This window comes from Molothrus ater, chromosome 26 (genome assembly GCF_012460135.2).
Source record: "Molothrus ater isolate BHLD 08-10-18 breed brown headed cowbird chromosome 26, BPBGC_Mater_1.1, whole genome shotgun sequence".
Classification (NCBI taxonomy): domain Eukaryota; kingdom Metazoa; phylum Chordata; class Aves; order Passeriformes; family Icteridae; genus Molothrus; species Molothrus ater.
In genome coordinates, this window is record NC_050503.2 from 3,175,757 (window position 1) to 3,197,211 (window position 21,455).

The 21,455-nt window shown below is 47.6% G+C and overlaps 1 protein-coding gene across 1 annotated transcript; it reads right to left on the reverse strand.

The window, feature by feature from the left end:
* Nucleotides 1–4,742: 4,742 nt before the first annotated feature.
* GNA11 (G protein subunit alpha 11) lies at nucleotides 4,743–20,173 on the reverse strand. Its single transcript, XM_036399250.2, has 7 exons — nucleotides 20,022–20,173; nucleotides 15,938–16,122; nucleotides 14,760–14,914; nucleotides 13,969–14,097; nucleotides 12,308–12,437; nucleotides 11,397–11,550; nucleotides 4,743–9,293 (listed from the first exon to the last, which is right to left on the reverse strand). The coding sequence occupies exons 1-7, from the start codon at nucleotides 20,155–20,157 to the stop codon at nucleotides 9,103–9,105; spliced, it is 1,080 nt and encodes a 359-aa protein (XP_036255143.1). The 5' UTR covers nucleotides 20,158–20,173; the 3' UTR covers nucleotides 4,743–9,102.
* Between the last annotated feature and the right edge of the window lie 1,282 nt (nucleotides 20,174–21,455).

Genomic DNA, 21,455 nt, shown 5'->3' on the forward strand with positions numbered 1-21,455 from the left:
CCCTGCTCCCCCTGCAGAGCTCACCCTCCAGAGCCCCATCCTCACCAGCTTTCCTTTCCTTTTGCCCTGCTCCTGGGGGATGTGGCAAGGGTCCCTCCGTGGCCAGGCTGAGCTCTGCCCGTGCTGGGGCTGGCACAGAGGAGCTGCCTTGGCTGGGTTTGTGCCCTGGGCTCCTTCCCTGCTGTGCCCTTTGTGGCCCCAGCTCTGGAGAGGAGCAGCAGCTCAGGGGGTGCCTGGAACCCTCAGGGGAAGGGAGGAGGAGATCAGGGGCATCAAAGAGCAGCTGTCAGCTGTGGCAGGTCTGGCTTGCCCAGGCTCCAAGGACACTTCCAGTGCTCCACTACTGCTGTCCCTGCCTCTCAATCCTGCTGCCTCCTTTCTCCCCTCCTCTGCAGCCCCAGTGTTGGAAGAACACATAAAAACAATAAATCTCAGCAGCATTTCAAAGCCTTTTTCCTGGTGCTATTTGGATTTCTCTGGGGCCCTGGCTCCAGTGCTGAGCAGCTCAGGAGAAAGCCACAGCTCCAAGAGCTGAATCCCAGACTGGGACTTTCTACCCAAACCAGTGGCCTCCATTTTCTGCCCTCTAAGCCTCCAGAGGAGAGTTCCAGTCTGGATTCCAGGGCAGGGACTCTCCTCACTCCCTCCAGGGAGCTCCAGGCTGGTCCTTGGCGGGGATTTCCTCTCTCCCATCCTCTCCCCCCTCTCAATTCTACCCCATCCCACCTCTGGCCTGCCAAACCAGCATCTTCCTTCCCCACAGGGCACCTCTGGCACTCCCAGTGCTCATTGTGGCACCCTGAGTCATCTTTTAGTGAAGCTGGCAGCAAAGAGAGGAACCTCACAGTCCCACCACAGCCTGACAGTCAGGAAATATTTTATTTCTGGTTGTGGTTTTAAGACAAAAATATAAACCCCTGCCTTTTCTACAATAGAGCTTAAAAATATTGCAACCTGAGGAAATTAATCTGGAGAATTTGGAAAGATACCAAGCAAGAGGAGCTCAAACACTTCCGTCAGATGTTTGGGATTTCATTTACAAAAACATTTCTGGGGAGTGTTTGCCTTTCCTTGTGCTCACCTCTGCCCAAAGGTGACTTGTCAGAGGCCATTCCAACATCTGTGGCAGCACTGGATACAAAACACAAGGACAAAGATGTGAAGACTCCAAATATTTTCCAAACCTTATAATTCAAAATGTCCAAAAGTCCCCAGGTCACTCACCTGACTAAGAAAAGCTGCAGCTGAGCAGAGTTATCGGTGGTTTCTGCTGTGGGTGGTGTTGCACAAGGAAAGCACCTCGAGCAAATTTCTGCTGAGTTTTCCATGCCCAGAGTGCCCTCTTTGGGTTGGCAGCAGGGTGTGTTCTTCAGGGTTCTGTCTCAAACAACTTCCAAAGTGATCCAATAAAATTCACTTCTTCCACTTTGGAAGTAAATTCATGGCTGAGCCGAGGAAAGGCTCCTCTCATCCCCAGGGTTCTTCACATCATTTAAGCTGCTCTGAATCAAGGGTTGCAAAAGTCATATTGAGATTTCTTTTTTTTTTCCTGAGGCTGCCAAATCCCGCCCAGAAGAATTCTATTCTATTCTATTCTATTCTATTCTATTCTATTCTATTCTATTCTATTCTATTCTATTCTATTCTATTCTATTCTATTCTCAGTGCTCCTCCTGTGTCACCTCTTGGGGAGCTGAAGACCAAATTCCTGAGTCACTGGGAGGGAGGATGGGAACCAGCAGAGCAGGAGAGACCTGTCCTTGGTGAGCTCCATCATTTCTTTCCATGGCCAGGAGCTACAGATCCTCACCTGAGATGAAGGGAGGAGCAGCTCCAGGCCAAAGAACAGCCCTGGGCAGAGCTGAGGCCCCTGAGAAGATGCATCCTCACCCAGCTCAGCAGCTGGGGTTCCCCAGAAGCTCCACACAGCCCAAGTGTGGAGTCCTTGTCACACATTTCAGCCACAAAAACTCTTCAAAAGCCATGAGTTCTCCACCCACAGTGGTGGAGATGGTACAAAAATTAAATTAGGCTTGTGGAGGGTTAACTTCCTGGTCAGGCTGCATGGCAGGAGATAAAGCAGCTCCAGGACAATTATACCAAACTGGTATCACTGGGAGAGCACACAGGAAACAGCTTGGGGTGGGACAAGCCCTGGCTGAGCCCAGGGCTCAAGAAACTCTTGACAGAAATGTTGTTCCAGCAGCAGCTGCCATTCCACAGGCCAAGCTGCTCCTGAGCTGCTCATCAGCTCCAGAGCCCTGTGTGGGATCAGGAAAACACAGGGGACAAACCTGGGGTACAGGAGGGAGGCTTGATATTGCTGCTTTATAAATTCCACATGGCATTTTACTCTTATGCTGGACAGATATTTCCCTCCCTTCCCCAGAGGGCAAAGGGAATGCTCAAAGGAAAGAGGAGGATGGTGGTTGTCCAAGGACAAGGCAAATCCCAAGTTCTTTCTTCCCTTTTTCTTGCGCATGGGATTTTTTTTTAATATGAAAAATACAAAAATTTATTTCCTTCATGTTTTACCCATGAGCACAACCCCAAGCACCTCCTTTGGTAGGGCAGGGACATCCAGTGGCCAGGTTTGAAGTGATTTGCAGCAGTCCCTGGGCCAGCTCACCTTATCAGGACACTCCCCTGGCCCTCAGCCCAGCCCTGGCAGCTTTCTTTACTGAGTCCCTCCCTCTGGAGCAGGCTGGAGGCCAAAGGAATTATCCAGGCACTGGAGGTGCCTCATGACACAGCCTCCCATGCTCCCAGACCTCTCCCTGCAGGATGGGCACAGGAGGAGCTGAGAGCTTCAGCCCCAGCTGCAGAGCTGGAGGTGAGGAGGAGCTCTCTGTGCTGCTGGGGAAGCTTTTTCCAGCCTGGGCTGATGCCTCAGGTTTTAGTTTTTATAGTTTTCAGATTCTATTCTATATTCTATTCTATTCTATTCTATTCTATTCTATTCTATTCTATTCTATTCCTATTCTGCTCCAAGCCCTGTCCAGCCTGGCCTTGGACATTCCAGGGGTCCAGGGGCAGCCCCAGCTGCTCTGGGCATTCTGAATTCCATCCCAGCTCCTCCCAGGGAAGGATTTCTTCCCAGTATCACCAGGGCCATGTTACAAACACATTCAAGCTCCTGAGGGACAGCAGGAGGGTCCTCACCTGCCACTGCACAGCCTTGGTGATGCCTCAGGTTTGAGCTTTTCTATGTTTCAGGTTCTGTGCTGCTTTAGTGGGTGGGTCTGGGTTTCACATGAGGGGATGGGGAGCTCTGTGCACAGAGCAGGGAGACAAAACAATTCCTGCTCCAGCTGGGGACCAAGGACAAATGATCCAAATCTCAGCCCAGGAGCACAAACACCGTGGGCTGGGGAGAGAAAAACAAGAAGAATGGGACTGCATAACCTAAAGCTGGAATTAGACAATGAACTCCAATATGCAAATGGAGCAGAATTTATAAAACTGACAGACCCCATGACCTGTTGTCCATTTTGTGGCCATTTTGGGTTGTGCTGCCCAAGGTGGATCCATTGAGGCCTCTTAATAAGTCCCAATTTTATTCTTTAGCTCTGTCTAGGGTCTGTTCAGGTCAGCTTTCACAAGGCACCAGGGCTGGAGTGGTCCTTGGGAAAGCAGCAAGTGTGAGCCTGCTGTTCATGGGCTGTTCATGGGCTGTTCCCTCAGCTGCCTCCTTCCCTGGGCTGCTCCAGAACAGCCCCACTCACACCTGGAGGCTGCAAAAGGCCTTTGCCACCCAGGATTTCCACCCAGCTGGAAATACTGGGTGTTAAAAAGTCATTTTTTCCCCCCTCAACTTGTTGCTTTGCTTTATTTAAACAGAACAGATTTGGCTCTTTGCAGAGAACAGCACAACACGTGACTGAGGACACGAGCACTGACTCTGCTGCTGAGGGGACAGAGCCTCTGAGAAAAGCAACAAAAACTCACCCAAAGCTGGAAAAGTGACAATTTAAATCCTTGCCAGTGCTCTGGCCACCACACCACCGCTGCCTTCCTGGTGGGAGCCAACAAAATGTCTCAGGCTGCCCAGGAGCTGCAGTTTCACCTGGGCTAAGTGACCTTGAAGGGAGCAGAACATCCTCAGTGGCAGCTTCCTGAAAACACAGGAAACCTTTACAAAGAGGAAATTGGCCATCTCTACCCACTCCCAGCTGATTTAGTGCAACATTCCTGGAGAATGAGCCCAGAGAAAAGGAATTAAGCTCTATAAACTCCATCTCAGGAAATCTCTTTGTGGACGTTTTAGTTTTCACAGTCATGCAGCCCTGGACTCCTTCAGGGATGATTTTAAACCACATTTCATATTTCTGTTTCTAACAGACAAGACTGAAAGCAGTTCTGGTCCCACCAACATTCCTGCTATTGGCAACAAGATCTCCTGCTTGGAATTGTGCCTGCAAGGGGCTGACAGCACAGCAAGAGGCAGCAGCAAACACCAACAACTTCCCTCAGTAATCCCACTCCAAAATCCTGGAAAACTTCAAATCAAGATGCCACCATTGCATCCCTGCACCTTAAACCCCCAGGCAGACACTGCTCACATTTCAGAGTCAATGGGACAGTGCATTATATAGAATTATGGCCTATTATAGCTTTTATTTACCAAAACATGCTTTGTTTCTATGCCTGAGAATCCTGATTTTCTGACAGGAGGCAGAGCTGCTGGTTCCACAGGGTACCAGGGAGGAAGAGGAGAGAAGAAACACACACACAACCACCACGGCTTTTAGGAACAAAATTTATTCCAATTTCAAACAGAGAGTTTATTTCAGGAGAAAGATATGAAAATCAATTTCCATCAGATATTTCTGTAATAAGCGTGTTGCCCAGCAGTCAGAGTGGGATCATTCCAAGAAACAATCACACTCCTGGACTGGAATGAGACAGTTTGGAGTCTGAATAGATCCTGACACTGGGCATCTTATTCAGAAACTCCTTTACCCTACCCTCTTCCCTCCCCGCCCCCCAACACGCACAACAATACATGCATTGCAAATGACAAGGTTTAAAAACAGCATTTTATATAGTATTCTTTTTAAATAGGATAATGTTTAAATTGTCTTAAATCAGGATCCTATAATATACAAGTATAACCAAATAATTTCCACCACATTGGCACTTGTAAAGAGTCTCTGGCACTACTAAAAGAAGGGGCATTGGCACAAACCATACTCTTAAAAAACTGGGTGCTGCATAACACACTTTATCTCTGCTGGACTCTAACGACCTGGGCTCTGTACAGGACAATACAATGGTCAGCACACTCCGGAAGTACTTTTTTTTTTTTGTCTTTTTTTTTTTTTCCGTTTGTTTGGTTTTTTTAAGTATTTTTTTGTCTTTTTTTTTTTTTTTTTTAAACCAATAAAACACATGAAGAAAAACCCATAGTTGAACGCAAGGCCAACATTGCTAGGAAGCAACAACGAGAGACCAAAGAATCCAACTGGAGGAGAAGGGGGAGGGAGGAAGGGCAGGAGCTGACACGCTGCAGCTGGAAGGGGCTTTTGCTCACCAGGTTGCCAATCCACATGGAATGGTGAAGGAAAAGGGATGGTCCTCTGCTCACTGACTTCAAGTTTCAAACTAGGTCCAAGTATGTTGGTTTCTTCAACAGAACAAAGATTAAAAGTGCACAAGGAGCAGAGGTTAGCAAGGAGAGCCAACTCCTCAGGCTCTGGATTCCCTACAACAACCCAATTTTAACCTTTCTTCTGAAAGTCACACTCAGCCTGCACAGAATTCTGACAGGCCTCGTTTTCAGAAAGGTCGATACAGGCAAATTTGGTTTTTAAGGTTTGGCACTTTTGCATTTGCCAGCCAACAGAGACAGGAGCCAGTTCTGCAGGAACACTTCACTGGCCAAGCTGGAGGCACACGAGCAGCTGCTCGCTAAGGAAAGCACGTGCTAACACTGCAATCTTCTCACACGTGATACAGTCACAGACAGCTCCAGGTGACGTGGACAGGTCTGACCCATTCCTACCCCAGTCCAGGAGGAGGTTTTAGAACTCAGCAAGAGTCACTGAGCAAAGCTCAGCCCTTCCCTCCCCTCCCCTGAGCCACTTCTCAGGCCAACAGCCACCCCAAGCAGGTGCCCCACAAGGTACAGCACATTTCCTAAATCCCTGTGCCCACAGCTTCCCACGATGCAGAGTCACTCTGCAAAGAGACAGATGCCAAGATCCCTCCTCCTGTGCCAGGGCAGCAGCTCTTAAAGAAAGGGGAAGGTACAAAACAAGACAAAAAAAAAAAAGTTTCTGATTCAAGTGGAAGTACCACCATCATTCAGCTTGGAAAAGAGAAACTTCTGGGAAGTTATTTTCCAAGAACCTGTGTATGTCAGTGCCAGGCTCATTGCTGGCAACAGCTGTAGTGTGAACCATTTACAAAAGGATCACAGAAGCAGAAGAGGTTGGTGCTGCTGTCTGCTTCAGAGGAACAGCACTTAGAATACATGAAGATGATTATAAATTCCTCTTTATAAGACAATTTCTACAAACTGGATCATTTTGGCATAAAGATGAAAACAAAAAAAAAAAACCCAACAAAACAAAAAAAAAAGCAGTAAAATTGATGCAAAGCTGTCTGACACATGGGAATCCCTCCTCATTCCTCCCAAGGGTTAAATGCAGTCCAGAGCATGGCTAGTCTAAAGAGATGCTGTTTCCCTCAGCATCACCACTCAGACTGGCTCTTCAACTGTTGGTCCCATGGCTACTGTTCCAACTCGAGCTCTGGAATCACCTGGAGCAGAGCTTGCTTTGCTCTGTAGCACTCTGAGCACACAGAGGCTTCTGGAAAATGAGGGAGCTATCAACAGAATTACTCAAAATTATGTCCCTCCATGGTTTAGTGTTCTAGATCAAAGCATCTTAAGCATCTCAGACAGTCAGATTTACTCTTACAACGTTGTGCAAAACACTGATGTAGTGCTCTGTCTACAAAAGAGACAAAATATCAACAGCCCCCTCCAACAGTGCAGCTCCTTTTAGTCTTTTTTTAGTCTTTTTTCTACTGGCAGCCTTCGAGGGGGCAGTCTGGTTGATCCGGAGAATTTGGACCCAATTCTTGTTGTTGGGATTGAAACAGAAGCATCAGTGACTGACACACACCCAGTGGGTCTCACCTCCTGCTTCCCACACCCTCTCTCCCTGCCTTGCCAATGCACTTCTTCCTCCCAGGCTGGCAGCAGCCCCTCAGCACCTTGATTTGCCTCAGCTCCTGCAAAATAAAACTCTGCCATGTGCAAAGGCTTCATTCACCTCCTGCTCAGTGGAGATTCAGGTGGCACTGAGAACCCACGATTTCATCCACTCTGCCTCCCTGCTAGTGCTGCTGCCTCTCTCCTCTCCCTTCAGCACCTTGATTTGCTTCAGCTCCTGCAAAATAAAGCTTTAAAGCTCTCCTATGTGCAAAGGCTTCTCCTCCTGCTCAGTGGAGATTCAGGTGGCATTGAGAATCCACGATTTCACCCACTCTGCCTTCCAGCTGGTGCTGCTGCCTCTCTCCTCCTCTCCTGCTGCACCAAGTGCAGCCAGGGCAGGGCTCTCTGGATTCTGCAGCAGCCACTGCTAACAATTAACCACTGCTAACAATTAATTAACCACTGCTAGCACCCTGCAGCAAGGATGTGTGCAAATCCTCCAAAGAGGATCCCAAACTCCTCCAAAGAGGGGAATGCATCAACAGGAGGGACAGAACTCCCTCCAAGAGCCATCCTCAAGCTCCAAAAGGAACAATCCTGGCAGAGCCTCTCACCCTCCAGCTCTGGTCCTCTCAAACTCTGCAAGGCTGAGGAATTCTTACAAAGTCATTCACACACTGGCACAAAATGCAATTAAAACAAGGCTTGATTGCTATTAGGCAGCAAGAAAAGACCTAGAGGATGGCACAAGATTAAGGTTTTCAATCCAGGCAAAGTCTGATGTTGGAGTGCCACAGTCACTCAGTGTGCTTTTGGTAACTGCTGCATAGAGAAGTTGCTCATTGATGGCAAAAACTCTTCCCAACAAAACAGTTCCTCTCTGCAGACTGAGCCCTGTGCACACATGGCCACGTGCTTGTGGTGTGGGTGGGATGTGTTTGTGTGTGTGCGGGGAAAACAAAAATTAAAAAAAGCAATAAAAGTGAAATAAAAATGAAATTAAAAAAGAACAATTACAGTCAGGCACTTCCCCAGGCTCAGCAGCTATTGCTCCAAGAGCTTCCATCATTTGTAGTCCATTAACAAAATACAGCAACACATAGCAAACTATGTATAGAACATCAATAATTTAAAAAAAAAATCACAGTCTCCATACCTTTTATAATTGATAACAAAAAATTACTCAGAACATATAAAGAATGGAAAAGTGATGGCTTTTTTTTGTTTGTTTGTTTTGCCTTTTTCTTTTTTTTTCTTTTTTTTTTTTTTTTTTGCACAATAGTTGGAGAGCAATTGCTCCTCCCCAACATTTCATCACAGTGAACCATGGAGCGTGTCCTGGGGAAGGGAAGGGAAAGAAGGAGGGGAAGGAAGCAGGATTAACAAATTACACCAGAGGCACCCTATAGCACAAGGCAAAGGGACCAGTAGCATTCTGCACTCCCACAGTCCAGTGAATTCACAATCTCAGCTGGAAAGTGTTGGGGATTTTTGTTTTTCTCTACATATACCATGGGAATGAAAGGGGGGAAAAAATTAAAAATTAAAGAAAAAAAAAAAAAAGTGGCTTAGCAACAAAGGAAAGATCAAGATGAGGCTGCCTTAGCTGCTTGGCAAAAATTAAGAAGTAAGCAAGGTGCTGAAGAAATGAGGCATATCCCCGTTAACTGTGACATAAAAGCAATTTGTTAAAAATATGAAATCAACTACTCTGTGGACAGAGACATGAGACTCCAGGATAACACCGAGCACTTGCCACTCCACAGATCAGACAATTTGCAATCATTACATCATCAAAAATTAAAACTTTTTTTTTTTATCCTGTCATATTTAAAATTTCTTTTTTTTTTTTGTTTGTTTTTTTGTTTGGTTTTTTTTTTTTTTTTTTTTGTCTTTTCTTCACAAAGAAGCCTCTCAAGGGGCAAGAGCAGAGCAGGTCAAACCAGGTTGTATTCCTTCAGGTTGAGCTGTAGGATGGTGTCCTTGACAGCTGCAAAGACGAACCGGATGTTTTCTGTGTCTGTGGCACATGTGAAATGGGAATAGATGATTTTATCACTGTCGGGATTTAAATCCACAAACATCTTGAGGATGAACTCACGGGCTGCCTGTGCATCCCTCTGTGGGCCTGCAGCAAACAGAGACACCAGTGAATGCTTCCACTCCCCCAGATCCAGCAGCACCTTTTTCCTAAGGGTTCCAGAGCTTTAAAGATGAAATTAAGATTATTTATGGGATCAAAGCTCCAGGAGATGAAGTGTCTTGTGCTTTGCTGGGCACTCTGCAGTTTTGATGGGTCAGTTCAGATCCTGCTTTGGAATACAGAGCCAGGGTGGGAGCATCCACTGGGAAACAGTGGCAGATGCTGGACAGACACCCCTAAAGGCTCTCCCATAGAAATGGGGTGTACATTTCTTCCTAATATACAGGGAAACCAGTGAATGGTTTCACTCCCTTAGCTCTTTTTTCCTGAGGGTTACAGAGCTTTAAAGATGTAATTAAGATTATTTATGAGATCAAAGCTCCAGGAGATTAAGTGTCTTATGATTTTCAGGTGTTTAACCAACTCCCTGGGCACTCTGCAGTTTTGATGGGTCAGTTCAGACCCTGCTTTCAATTCAGAGCCAGGGTGGGAGCATCCACTGGGAAACAGTGGCTGGATGCTGGACAGACACCCCTAAAGGCTCTCCCATGGAAATGGGGTGTACATTTCTTCCTAATATACATTTCTTCCTAATATACAGGGAAACCAGTGAAAGGTTTCACTCCCGTGCATCCCCAGATCCAGCAGCACTTTTTTCCTATGGTTACACATCTTTAAAGATAAAATTAAGATTATTTATGGGATCAAAGCTCCAGGAGATGAAGTGACTTATGGTTTTCAGCTGTCTAACCAACTCCCTGGGCACTCTGCAGTTTTGATGGGTCAGTTCAGACCCTGCTTTGGAAATCAGAGCCAGGGTGGGAGCATCCACTGGGAAACAGTGATACCCCTAAATGCTTTCCCATGGAAACTTTTTCAGGTGGATCTCACAGGCTTAAAGACACAAGAGTCAATTTTGGGAACAAGGGTTATTGCCAGTCAAAATACAGTCAGTCTGATCCAGCTGGTCACCTCACAGGAGCTGAAAATGGGGATTTGGGCCAGTTTTTAATTCACATTGCTGACAAGTCCCCAGAAAAGAGTCACCTACTGCAATTTCTCTCACAGGACTGCTGTTGTTGCATGGCAAATACCATCTCTTGAGAGGAAGTCTGACGGGCAACCTCCCATCAACCTCCTTGAAGGAGCTGCTTGCAGGAAAACATGGAAGTACAGGACACCCCTGGAAGCTGGGATCTGCCTCCAGCTGTTAAAGCTCCATTTGAAGTTTGGAACCCAACAAACTCCATTCCCTGTCGGGGATGCAGCTCTTCAGCCACTCCCAGCCTGCTGGAAAAACTTGAGCTCCAAGCAGGAACTCCAGATGTGGGAGGAAACACCAAGAGCAATTTCATTGGTCCTCTAAAAGATAAAAGCTGCTTGCAAGATGGTAATTCTTCCTTTACCTCATCTTTTTTAAGCAAATAATTACAGAATTAATACATGAGAGCGTGGCAAGAAGAGTGTTGCCTGATTTATCCTTCACCACTTTGATTTTATTTTCAGCCCTGTACAGATGTGTTACCAGCCAGCTTTAAATGCACTCAACTGAAGAGCTTGAAATAATATTTTGGCTAAGGAGTTTTGTTTCAGATGGGAAATTCTCTGTTTCACATGGATATTATTTCCCCACAACAGCAGATGGCAAGCTAATAAGAATTTCAAACTGCAGGAAGATTTTTTTTTAGCACCATCATTTAAACAACTTGGGTATTTGACCAGTTGGTTTCTCAAAACAAAGACTCAAGTCACCTCTTAACTAGAGGGTTAAAAGAGCCAGAATATCAGTAAATTGTCATGGGTATGAAACTGGTTTTATTTATTTAACTAGTAGAGGTTAGACTCCCATTGTGTATATTGGAGGGGATAATTCTTCATCTAGGAGAGGCTCATTATTTGATCAACCTATCAGTTCCACTTGTCTATATATGATTAAGATATTTTTGTGATGTTTTCTTGTTGCTGTAAGCATTTTTTCTCCAATTAATGCCTTCTCCACTTCTATATCTGAGTGCTCTTTAAAAAATAAGTCAATTTTAATTAAATCACCTCCACCCCACCAAGTGTTCCCTCTTAAAATCCACTCACCATCAAACTCTGGGAAATAGTCAACAAGGTGGGAATACAGGATCTTGTCTTCCAACAAATCTTTCTTGTTGAGAAAGAGGATAACAGAAGAGTTTTGGAACCATGGATAAGTTATAATGGTTCGAAAGAGAGCTTTACTCTCTTCCATCCGGTTCTGAAAGCAGAAAAACAAAACCCTGGTTTCACAGAGGAGCACTAAAATCCCTTTCTGCTGCCTGCACATGCACTCAGATCTGTAGGAATTCAGCATCTCAAACATTATACACAAAATAACTTTGGCCCCAGGTAGAGTCTGGTTCAAGCTGGATCAGTAAATGGAAAGGAAATGCAAAATCTGAGGGACTCAAGGTTCATTTATTTGCCAAGCCTTTCACATCAAAAGACTTAAAAGTCATTTTGTGCTTTAAGAGTCATGTGAGAGGACTGTCCAATGGTACTTTGTGAGCATCTTTTGTCTACTAGGAAAAGAGCAACTATTTTTATCTAATAGCATGTTTTTGATCTATTAGCAAGTGCTAAAATTCAGATTTGCACCTTCAAAGAGTGCAGTCACCACCTCACAAGACAGCAAAGCCTGGAGTAACTCAGTGCAGGAGGGGAAGGGGTGATTTGGGAGCACAGTGCATGGCACAAGGGACTCTGCAACTGCAGACAATTTCATTTTTCACTTGAGAAGTCCAGATGATGTGAATGTCCTCTGCCTTTTCCATCCTCAGGGACATCATGACCTGTGGAGGCTCATGTTCCCTTTGCAACAAGAACTGAAGGCCAAAACCAATAAGAGCAGCTAATCCAGCTTGGCACCAAGCACCTGGGTACCAGCCTTCAAGGAAATACAAAGAAATTCCTCCCTCTTTTCCTTTCTTCCTCCTCCTCCCTCCCTCCTGCAGAGTTCCCACTCTTTGGCTCACCTCATTATCAGATTCCACCAGAACTTGGTCATATTCACTAAGTGCTACTAAAAACATGATGGAAGTCACATTTTCAAAGCAATGGATCCACTTCCTTCGTTCTGATCTCTGACCTCCAACATCCACCATTCTGAGGAAGAGAAATAAATAAGAATATCACAGAGGCAGCTGCAGTTCTCTGAATGCAAAGGACCAGCAAACAATGAGAATTCATTTGGTTCTTTACCATTCCTATTAACCTGGCACAGGGATGTGACAGCATCTGCCTGTTAAAAAACCATCAAATTTACAAAATATGCTCCAGAAATACAGCAAACTGAAAGAATGGCCACAGGTGGGTGATGCCAAATTCACCCTTTACCATTTTTGTTGCATTCTGCTCTGGTTTGCTCAACAGCAGCCCTGAGTCTGAAAAGACAAGTCCTTCAAAACTGTGCTCTGTCACATGAGCAAACTATTTTTATTTTTAATTAAAGCACCTGCTTGCCTGAAAGCTTCTCCCCCACCCAAATCTTTCTTTAGTTGTTACACTTTTATTGGAATGTGCTGCTTAACTGTCAAGCACTTCAGCCTCTCAATTTCAAGTCCCACCTGCACACTAAAGTTCACTAAAGTTATTCTGGCACTCACCTGAAGTGCCACACGTGGTTCAATTTGAGAAAATCCTACACCTACTCCCAGTTTGGTTTTTTTTTTCCAGAACAGGGAGAGGAGAATGCTGCATTTCTGTAGCCAAATGGTTTAAAAGAGGGGATGCAGGTTCCTTTATTCCTCTCTGGCAATGCCACACTGTGGTGGGGAAGGGCAGAGAGCAGCCAGAGAGAAACACTGGAATATTGCTGGGTTCAGCCTGGTCGTGCCAGGCTCAGTTTCTGCTTTAAGCTTGCAAAGACTCTCTGTTGCAACAGCAAGTTTTGGTGCCACCCTGAGAGCACAAGGTGGGCACAGAAAATCAGCTCTCAAGGCAGGTGCTGGATACAGGGAAGAATTTCTGCACAAAAAGTGTCAGCCCTTGGTGGCTTCAGCTCTCAGCACATCCCTCAGCTGCCTCAAAAATCACAATTTCAGCAGAGCAATCTTTCCCAGCAAGGACACCAAGATGGTGTCCTGGGTTTTGAAGTGTCACTGATTCAAAAGCAGGTTGAGTTGTGAATTTTGAGTTTTGAATTTTGAGTTTACTGAGTTTCCAAAACATCAGACCACCCCAATTAGAGCAGAAACCATCACACATGTCCACTGAAACCATGTGGACACACTGAAGCAAGCCCCAGTTTATCCTTCCTGAAACCATCTCCCTGCTGGCCCAGCTGAGCTGTAACATGAAGACACCTCCAGTACCTGAAGATAATGTTCTCTAGGTCAAAGGGGTACTCTGTGATCCCGGTTGTAGGGACTCTAACCTGTAGCACATCTCACTGAGTTGCCTCACAAATCACAATTTCAGCAGTGCAATCTTTCCCAAGAAGGACACCAAGATGGTTCCCTGGGTTTTGAAGCAGGTTGAGCTTTGAATTTTGAATTTTCTGCCAGCCAAAACATCAGAGCACCCCAACTGGAGCAGCACCCATCACACATCCACTGCAGCAAGCCCCAACTTATCCTTCCTGAAACCATCTCCCCGCTGGCCCAGCAGAGCTGTAACATGAAGACACCTCCAGTACCTGAAGATAATGTTCTCTAGGTCAAAGGGGTACTCTATGATGCCGGTTGTAGGGACTCGAACCCGTAGCACATCTTGCTGAGTTGGTAGATATCCTGGGGTGGCAATACGATCCACATCGCTGAGATAGCTGCAAGCAGGACAGGGGGAAAAAAAATAACAAAGGAAAAAGGAAAAAACTACCTTAGGTTGCAGCACATAGAGATACAGATGTGCAAAGTGCTACTTGAAGTCTTTCTGTAGAGTAATGAGAAAGGCAGGAGTTGTCTGAATGATTTTAAATATGGTGTGGAAACTAACTAGAAAATATTTTTGGGGATATTTGAACAGTAATTCACCAGCCAGATACACTAAAAACAACTTTATCCACTCTGTATAGGAGTGGGGAAGACAATCTTTACTACAGAGGAAGTTTAGATGCTTCATGTTTCAGGATCAAGTCTCATCTGAGCTCTTCTACTTATAAATGTAGAAACATCCTCTGTACATTGCCAAACTTAATGGATTTGTAATGAATAAAATCTGAGTTACACATGGTAAACTTGATGAGAAGGAGCAGCACTCCTGCTGCCCAAGAGCCAGGAGGATCAATACAGATGGAATAATGTGGAGATTCTGGCCCCAGGTACATCCTGAAGCAGATGTATGAACACCCTTACACCCACCAGACTCCCAGGAAAAGCAGCAAATAATAAGGAAACAAACTCTGGACTTTAATAAATAAAATGTGGACAGGTATAATTTGTTAGAGCATCACTCCCACCACAAGCATGCCAGGGATTGTATACTTACTATTTAGCTGAGTCAGAAAGTTGATATTCTCTTCTCCTGTCATAACATTCTTGTATTCCAGGGTCATTCCACAATGTTTTAATTGCACTTACATATGGTTGCTCAAATGTCATGACCTTTTCTACATCCACTTCTCTGATCAGCACTGCATTGGCCTGCAGATTGAAAAGAATAAAAGAGAGAAATTTTTTTTAAAAACCCCAAAATTGGGGGATATAAAAACCCCCACCCTACAATGGCAAAGCAAAGGAAGGACTACAGCAACTACCACAGTCTGAGGCGTCTGTGAGGGGATTATCCACACCTAGGGGCTTTTGCCAATGCCCCCAATAAATAAAAACCAAAATGAAGTTCTGCACAAGTTACAGCAAGCAAAAGCTGGCAGATTTTATTTATCAGAACCATGCCTCACTTAAAGCACAGGGAAAGCTTTCTCACACTCTGCCTATTCTCACCACAGACAGGAAAGGGGCATCATCTAATCCCTACAAACAATTATTCAAAATCAGCTCCAAGACACCCTGTGATAGGTCAGATAAAACACAACTTCAAAATATTAAGGATACTAAGCATTAAAAAAGGCAAAATATGCTAAAAAAAAAAAATCTATTTTCCTGGCATGCCCTCACTCTCACTGTCCTCCCCCTCAAAAAGAGAAAATAATTTAGATCAGATCTGTCTAAAATTAATTCCTGGTCCCAAAATCAGCAAGTTTCTGTGGTTGAGACCAAAATTCTTCAAGAAAGGTTTGTATCCTTGGTCAGTAGCTATCAGAAAAACAGAAGGATTGCAGAAACAGGGGTAACTACCAGCACAGGTCTGTTCAGCATGTATTTTGCCAGATTCAAGTTCCAATAAGAACAGCAACACATGCAAAGAAAATGCCAATACATTTAACAACCCTGAATCCTTGAAATGAGTAAAAATAACACCCCTGCTATCCCTTCATACCCCAATCCCAACCACTCACTAGGCACACCAGTGCACCAACCATGCAAAGTTCTTCTGTCCCTTAACACAACCAAGTAAAAGGAGTTGGGTATCAAGGAAATGCCATAAAAAGTTTATAGAAAAAAAGTTCAGGGAGGTTGAAGTTGAAACACAGAAAGATACAAAGAAACAAGAACTCAAAATCCTCCTCACTGACTAAAGATTTGTGCAAAAAATGACCAACTTACCTTGTTCTGTTCATATTTGTACAGAATCTTCAGGGTTTCCATGGCTCTTATCATAGACTGCATGGCAGTGAAGATGTTTTGGTACACCAGCTTGGTGAAGCCTTTTTTGTCCTCTTCAGAGTAGCCTGAGCCATGAATTATACGCATTTGCTTAATGAACGTGCTCTTCCCACTCTCCCCAGTGCCTACAGGATGCAAGAAAGTGAATTAGGAGCCACCAGCAGCAAAATCCACGACAGATGAAAGCTCCTATCACTACACCCAAGCACACACCACTCCCACCCCTCTTTTTGTCACTTCTCAGACTGGTAAAAAGGCAGCCTGGAAGGAAGACACCTTGTCCTTTCCAGCAGCCTTCAAAAGTAGCTCTGGTACTTATTCCAAATCTCACGTTACAGCCACTCCCACACGTCCTGCGTCAAGAGGCCCTTGCCCGTCACACCTGACCTATTCCCAGATACTCCAGCAAGATGCTACAACAGCCAGGAAGGGCCTGGACACACTCTCAAGGCAGAAAAGTGCTACAGACCCAGCAGTGAATGGCCAGGAGAAGCCCAGCAACACAGCAAATTTTGTTTTGTTCTAATTTGGCACAAAACGTTCTTTGCTTTATACGCGGGAAGGGAAGAACCGAACACAACAGGAAAAAAATAAATCAACTCGAAAAGAGAACTGAGCTCAAGGAGCTCTATCTGCCACGAACAAGGCAGGCAGCACATGGGCCTTGTATCCCAAATTTTTGCTGCCTGTGGCAGGATGGCTGCGATCCTGCTCTGGGTGGGAGAGAGTTAAAAATGGCGTCTGGCAGGGAGAGCAGAGTAGGCCACTGCTCCAGCTGTCGGTGCCGTGCCTGGGTCCCCACGGGCTGCAGCCTGCTCTGCAAGGCCACTGCTTCCTTCTCTTCCTCCTTTTTCAGGTTTTACTGCCGGGCTGGGAGCAGATGGGAGGGCAGGACACGGCGCAGGGCAGCGCTTCCTGCACCGTCACTCGGGCAGGTCCTTTGCACTCCTACATTTATGGCCCCACACAGGAGTGTCACTCAGCATGTGAAGGCCACCAGATGATACCAAAGGACAGTGGGAGCTTTCTAACAGGGTGAGCAGGAGGGAGAAACGCCATCAGACGGCATCCAGGCAGTTAGAATTGCTAAATTCACAATTCAACTGGGACGGCCCTGGTGACATCGCCCCGTGCACAGAGTCCTCGTGGAGGGGACACCCAGGCCAGCTCTCACTTGGGATCAGCTCAGCTCCACATTTCAGCAGCCTAAATGGACACCACTACATTTCTGTGGACTGCTTTTTGTTCCAGCTTCTAAAATTTGCTATCATTAGGCAGGATATTGATAAAAACCCCACACCTCTCTAACACAGTGGCCCAGCTCACCTGGCTACAGAGACCAAAAACTCAAAATATATCATGTCAGTGATACAAATCCTTTTGACTTGGAGTTAAAATGCTGGCAGAGCCCTGGCTCTCCCCACAGGCACCACCAGATCCTCCTCACATCAGGGGAGAGATGGGTTCAGACAGGATCTCATTCATCCCAATACACAATTAATACTCTCACGTAGATACTCAGTTACTCATTTTATCTTGGTAGGTAAAAAGGCAAACAAATAAAAATGCTCAGATAAAAAGCAACAAGCACCTAACTAGAAGCAGAATGTTTGAAATGAACAGCAAGAACTGACAGAAATCACGTCAGCATAGCCAGAAATTAACACTGTAGACATTATCAATATGCAGCAAACTATCTCCATCTTGAATACAAAGGTGAGCCCTAAGTGGGGGAAAAACTGGAAACTGAGATCTTTCGTGGTTTCTGTCAGTGTGGTGAGAAATACTTCCTTGTCTTTTACCACAGTGACCAAAACTGAGAGGGGAAAAAAAAAAAAAGTGGCGCTTCAAAGCATTTCAACAATGAAAATATAAAAGAAACCTCAACACCTGACCTTGGCTTGCCTCAGGACTTAAGGGTTCAAACACAGATTCTTCCTGTCACTCCATCACTGTCCTTTCTTGGTTTTGGGGGTTGGTTTTACTTATTGGTGGTGGGTTTTTGGTTTGGTTTTGGGGTTTTTTTAAGTTGCCTTTTGCTCTCCCTGAGGCACAGCACTACAGCAGCAGGTGACAAGCTCTGGTGGGCAAGATCTACAACTCTCAGAGCACAAAATCCTTTTTTAATATGACAGGAGATAATCTGAATTCACCACTTCTTCTGCCAACATGTGAAAGCAGCAGAGTTTACAGTAACTTCCTCATGATCCCCCAGCAAATACACTGCTCAGTCAACAGTATCCCATGCTGAATCACAAGTAATTTTTGTACAAAATATCCTCCCCTCCCAATAAAAAGACAAATTACTACTTTGTACCAGATGGCAATGTCCAACACCTTGAATTTCTTATTAACAGGTTCATCATTGATCAGCACTTTTATTCTTCACCTTAATTTTCTGTCTTAGGCTTCAACAAAGTAACTGTCACCAAATGTAGTGACAAGAAAAACGTAACAGTTTCTACAAGGTGGAAACTGCCTTCACACATTCAAAATTTTGGAGATTTTGGGAAAGCCCTCTCATTAAGCCAATCATTAATACATGTAAATATAAGAACTGCATAGAACAGGAGCAACACAGAAGAAATCCCTGCAAGGAGGGAGAGAGAACACAGGTTACCTGTGCCAGCTGAGGGTGGGCAACGTGCTGTGACCAGTGAAAAGCATCCTGCAAACACTGTCTACACCCAAAGTGTTGCTTATCCAATAATAACCTCCTTCTGTATGTTTTTTTTTTAATCTGATGCTGAATTTGTACCTTTTAGAAAAGCAGAAAGAATTCTTGAGCAATTTGAATTCTTTCTGAAGTGAAATATTTAGATCCAGTGGGATCTTCTTAACCCAGATCTATCCTATAGCGACAACCTATTTTGACACAGCTGCTTCTGTGGGACTGCTTTTAGGGAAGCATGAGAGTGAGGAACAAGAAACCTCACAGAAACTGCCACAGCATCTCCAAAGAGCAGAAATGTGAAGCCCTCGATTTTACCTTTCACACAAAGAATAGCCACGCATTAATTGTGAAGGGTTCAGGGTGAAAAGGAAAGCCCTGGGGTTTATTTGACAGTTATCCCCAGGCACCGGTGTTGGTACTGGAGCCCTCCAAGGGGCTGGGCACACACACACTTCTGCAAAGTGGATTTTTTTTCACAAGGGTCAGCCTCCTTCTTCAGCCGGACCTTAATGCCTTGTCAACAGATCCATCGGATCTGCTTCACATTTCATCTCGAGATAATACAATATTCAAGACACAAAGCAGGATATATCTGACACACAAGCAACGCTAATCACGGCATGCATGAAAACTGAAACTTCAGTTTACATTTTGGGGCTACCTCGGCACGAACATCAAACTCACTGCTGCAGGAGGAGGCACACGCCTGCAAGACTCAGTTTGCAGCTGATTACCCATCCCTGGAAACTCATCTGAACACGGCACGGATGAAACTCGTGTTTCCACCCGCAGACCTAGATTCTCACGGCCGCACAGGTGATCTGCACCTCTGAACAGCACGGGCATCTCCCCATCGTGCATTCCCACTAACAGGGGAATGTCTGTTCCCTCCAGAACCTCCACACCGCCCTGCCCAGCCCTTGCCCCAGGGGAAACTCTGCCTTTAGGAGCTGCAGGCCCGTTTTTCCACACATCCTGAAAAGCACCAACTCCACCAGCGGATTCCCAGCGCACTGCTGAGAATCCTCTCCCCGAGACAAATTCGTGCGTGCCCGCCCTCAGCACCAGGAATTCCAGCCGCTTAGTTCCTGCTCGTGTCAAAACCCATTTTGACAGCGAACGCATCACAAAATCAAACAAAGGGCAGCCAATGAGGCGGCCGCCCCGCACGGCTCGGGAGCGGCCCCGAGCGCCGGGCTGAGGCGGGGATGGCTCCCGCCGCTTCCCCGCCACACCCGCTCCCCGCCCGGCCCGGCCCGGCCACCCGGACCTGCCGAGCCCCGGGCCGGGCCCCGCGGCAGCCGCTGAGGCGGGACCGGCGCCGCGCTCCGGACTCCCTCCCTCACTCACCCAGCAGCAGCAGCTTCAGCTCGCGGCGAGCGTCGCGCTTGTCCCTCCGCAGCTGCTTCTCGATCTCGGCGTTGATGCGCTTCGACTCCTTCACCTCGTCGCTCAGGCAACAGGCCATCATGGACTCCAGAGTCATGGTCGCGCCGCGGCCGGGACGCCCCCGCCCACCCCCCCACCCCCCCGGCACCGACCACCGTTCTCCGCACGGCCGGCAGCGCCCGGCCCGGCCCGGTCCCGCGTCCCGCGCCCCCTTCCCTCCCCACCCTCCCGCCCTGCGCGGCGCCGGCCCGGCCCGGCCTCGCCCCGGCCCCGAGTGCTGCGGCCGGGCCCAGCGCCAGCGCCGCCGCCGCCCCCGCGCCGCTCTCGCCCGGCTGCGCCGCCGCTCCCTCCGCACGGCTCCACCGAGACACCGACGAGCCGGCGCAACCCAACCCGCTGCCGCCGAAAACAAGCGCTGACTGACAGCAGTCGGAACCAATGGGAGAGCGCGGCGCGCAGCGGGGCGGGCCCGGACGGGCGGGACGCGGCACCGCGACCAATGGGAGCGCAGGGTTTGGTTGGCCGGTCGCGGGGGGGGGGGCGCACGGACGCGCGTTCCTGGAGCGGGGCGGGGCCGCCGGGCATTGTGGGAAGGTGGCGGACCGGGCGCCCATGGCGGGGCGGGCCGGGATGGGAGCGGAGCCTCCCGTGACCGGGCGCGGCCGGGCCCAGCGCGGAGCCGCCGCCTCCCCTCGCCCGCTACAGGCCCGCGGTTGGGCCACGCCGGGCGGGTGGGGCCTTGGCGGCCGCTGGGATGGCGGCACAGGGCGGGCCGGGGCCCCGGACTTTGCGGCTCCGCTCGGAGCCGCCAGCGGTGCCCGGAGCGGGCCGGGCCCTGAGCTCGAGCTGTGAGGGACGGGCGCGGCTCAGCCCGCAGACCCCGGCAGCCCAGCCCTCAGGGCTGAGCTGCGAGAGGCTGAGGCCTCACGGGCCGGCCCTGAGCTCCAGGCTCCGGCCGTGTCCCGGCAGAGCCGCACCGAGCCTGCCCGCCGAGCTCTCGGTGCCCTCTCCCGAGGTCTCCACACAGCGTCTCAGGGCTGCCTTCATCACAGGTTTCCTCATTGCTTCCTACCAGGTGCCTGTTGACCTGTAGCAGCTCCTCCGGCCAGCAGCAGCCTGATGCATCCCCTCATCCACAGCCTTGTGTTGGTTCTTGTGCTGCCAGGGCAGCCTCACCTGTCAGAGCATCCCCTGTGCCAAACAGAGCAGCCTCACCTGTCAGAGCATCCCCTGTGCCAAACAGAGCAGCCTCACCTGTCAGAGCATCCCCTGTGCCCTCTGGGATCCTGCCCCAAGCAGAGCAGCTTCACCTGGACTCTCCACACACACACACACACATATCCCCCTCTTGCATTCCTCTTACCCTGCCTTGCCTGGGGTCTGTATCTAAACAAT

Coding starts and splice junctions, on each gene's coding strand:
- GNA11 (XM_036399250.2), bottom strand. CDS start 20,157: ATGACTCTGGAGTCCATGATGGCCTGTTGCCTGAGCGACGAGGTGAAG. Junction 16,123..20,021: donor GCTGAAGCTGCTGCTGCTGG/GTGAGTGAGGGA, acceptor TGCATCCTGTAG/GCACTGGGGAGAGTGGGAAG. Junction 14,915..15,937: donor ACAAATATGAACAGAACAAG/GTAAGTTGGTCA, acceptor TTCAATCTGCAG/GCCAATGCAGTGCTGATCAG.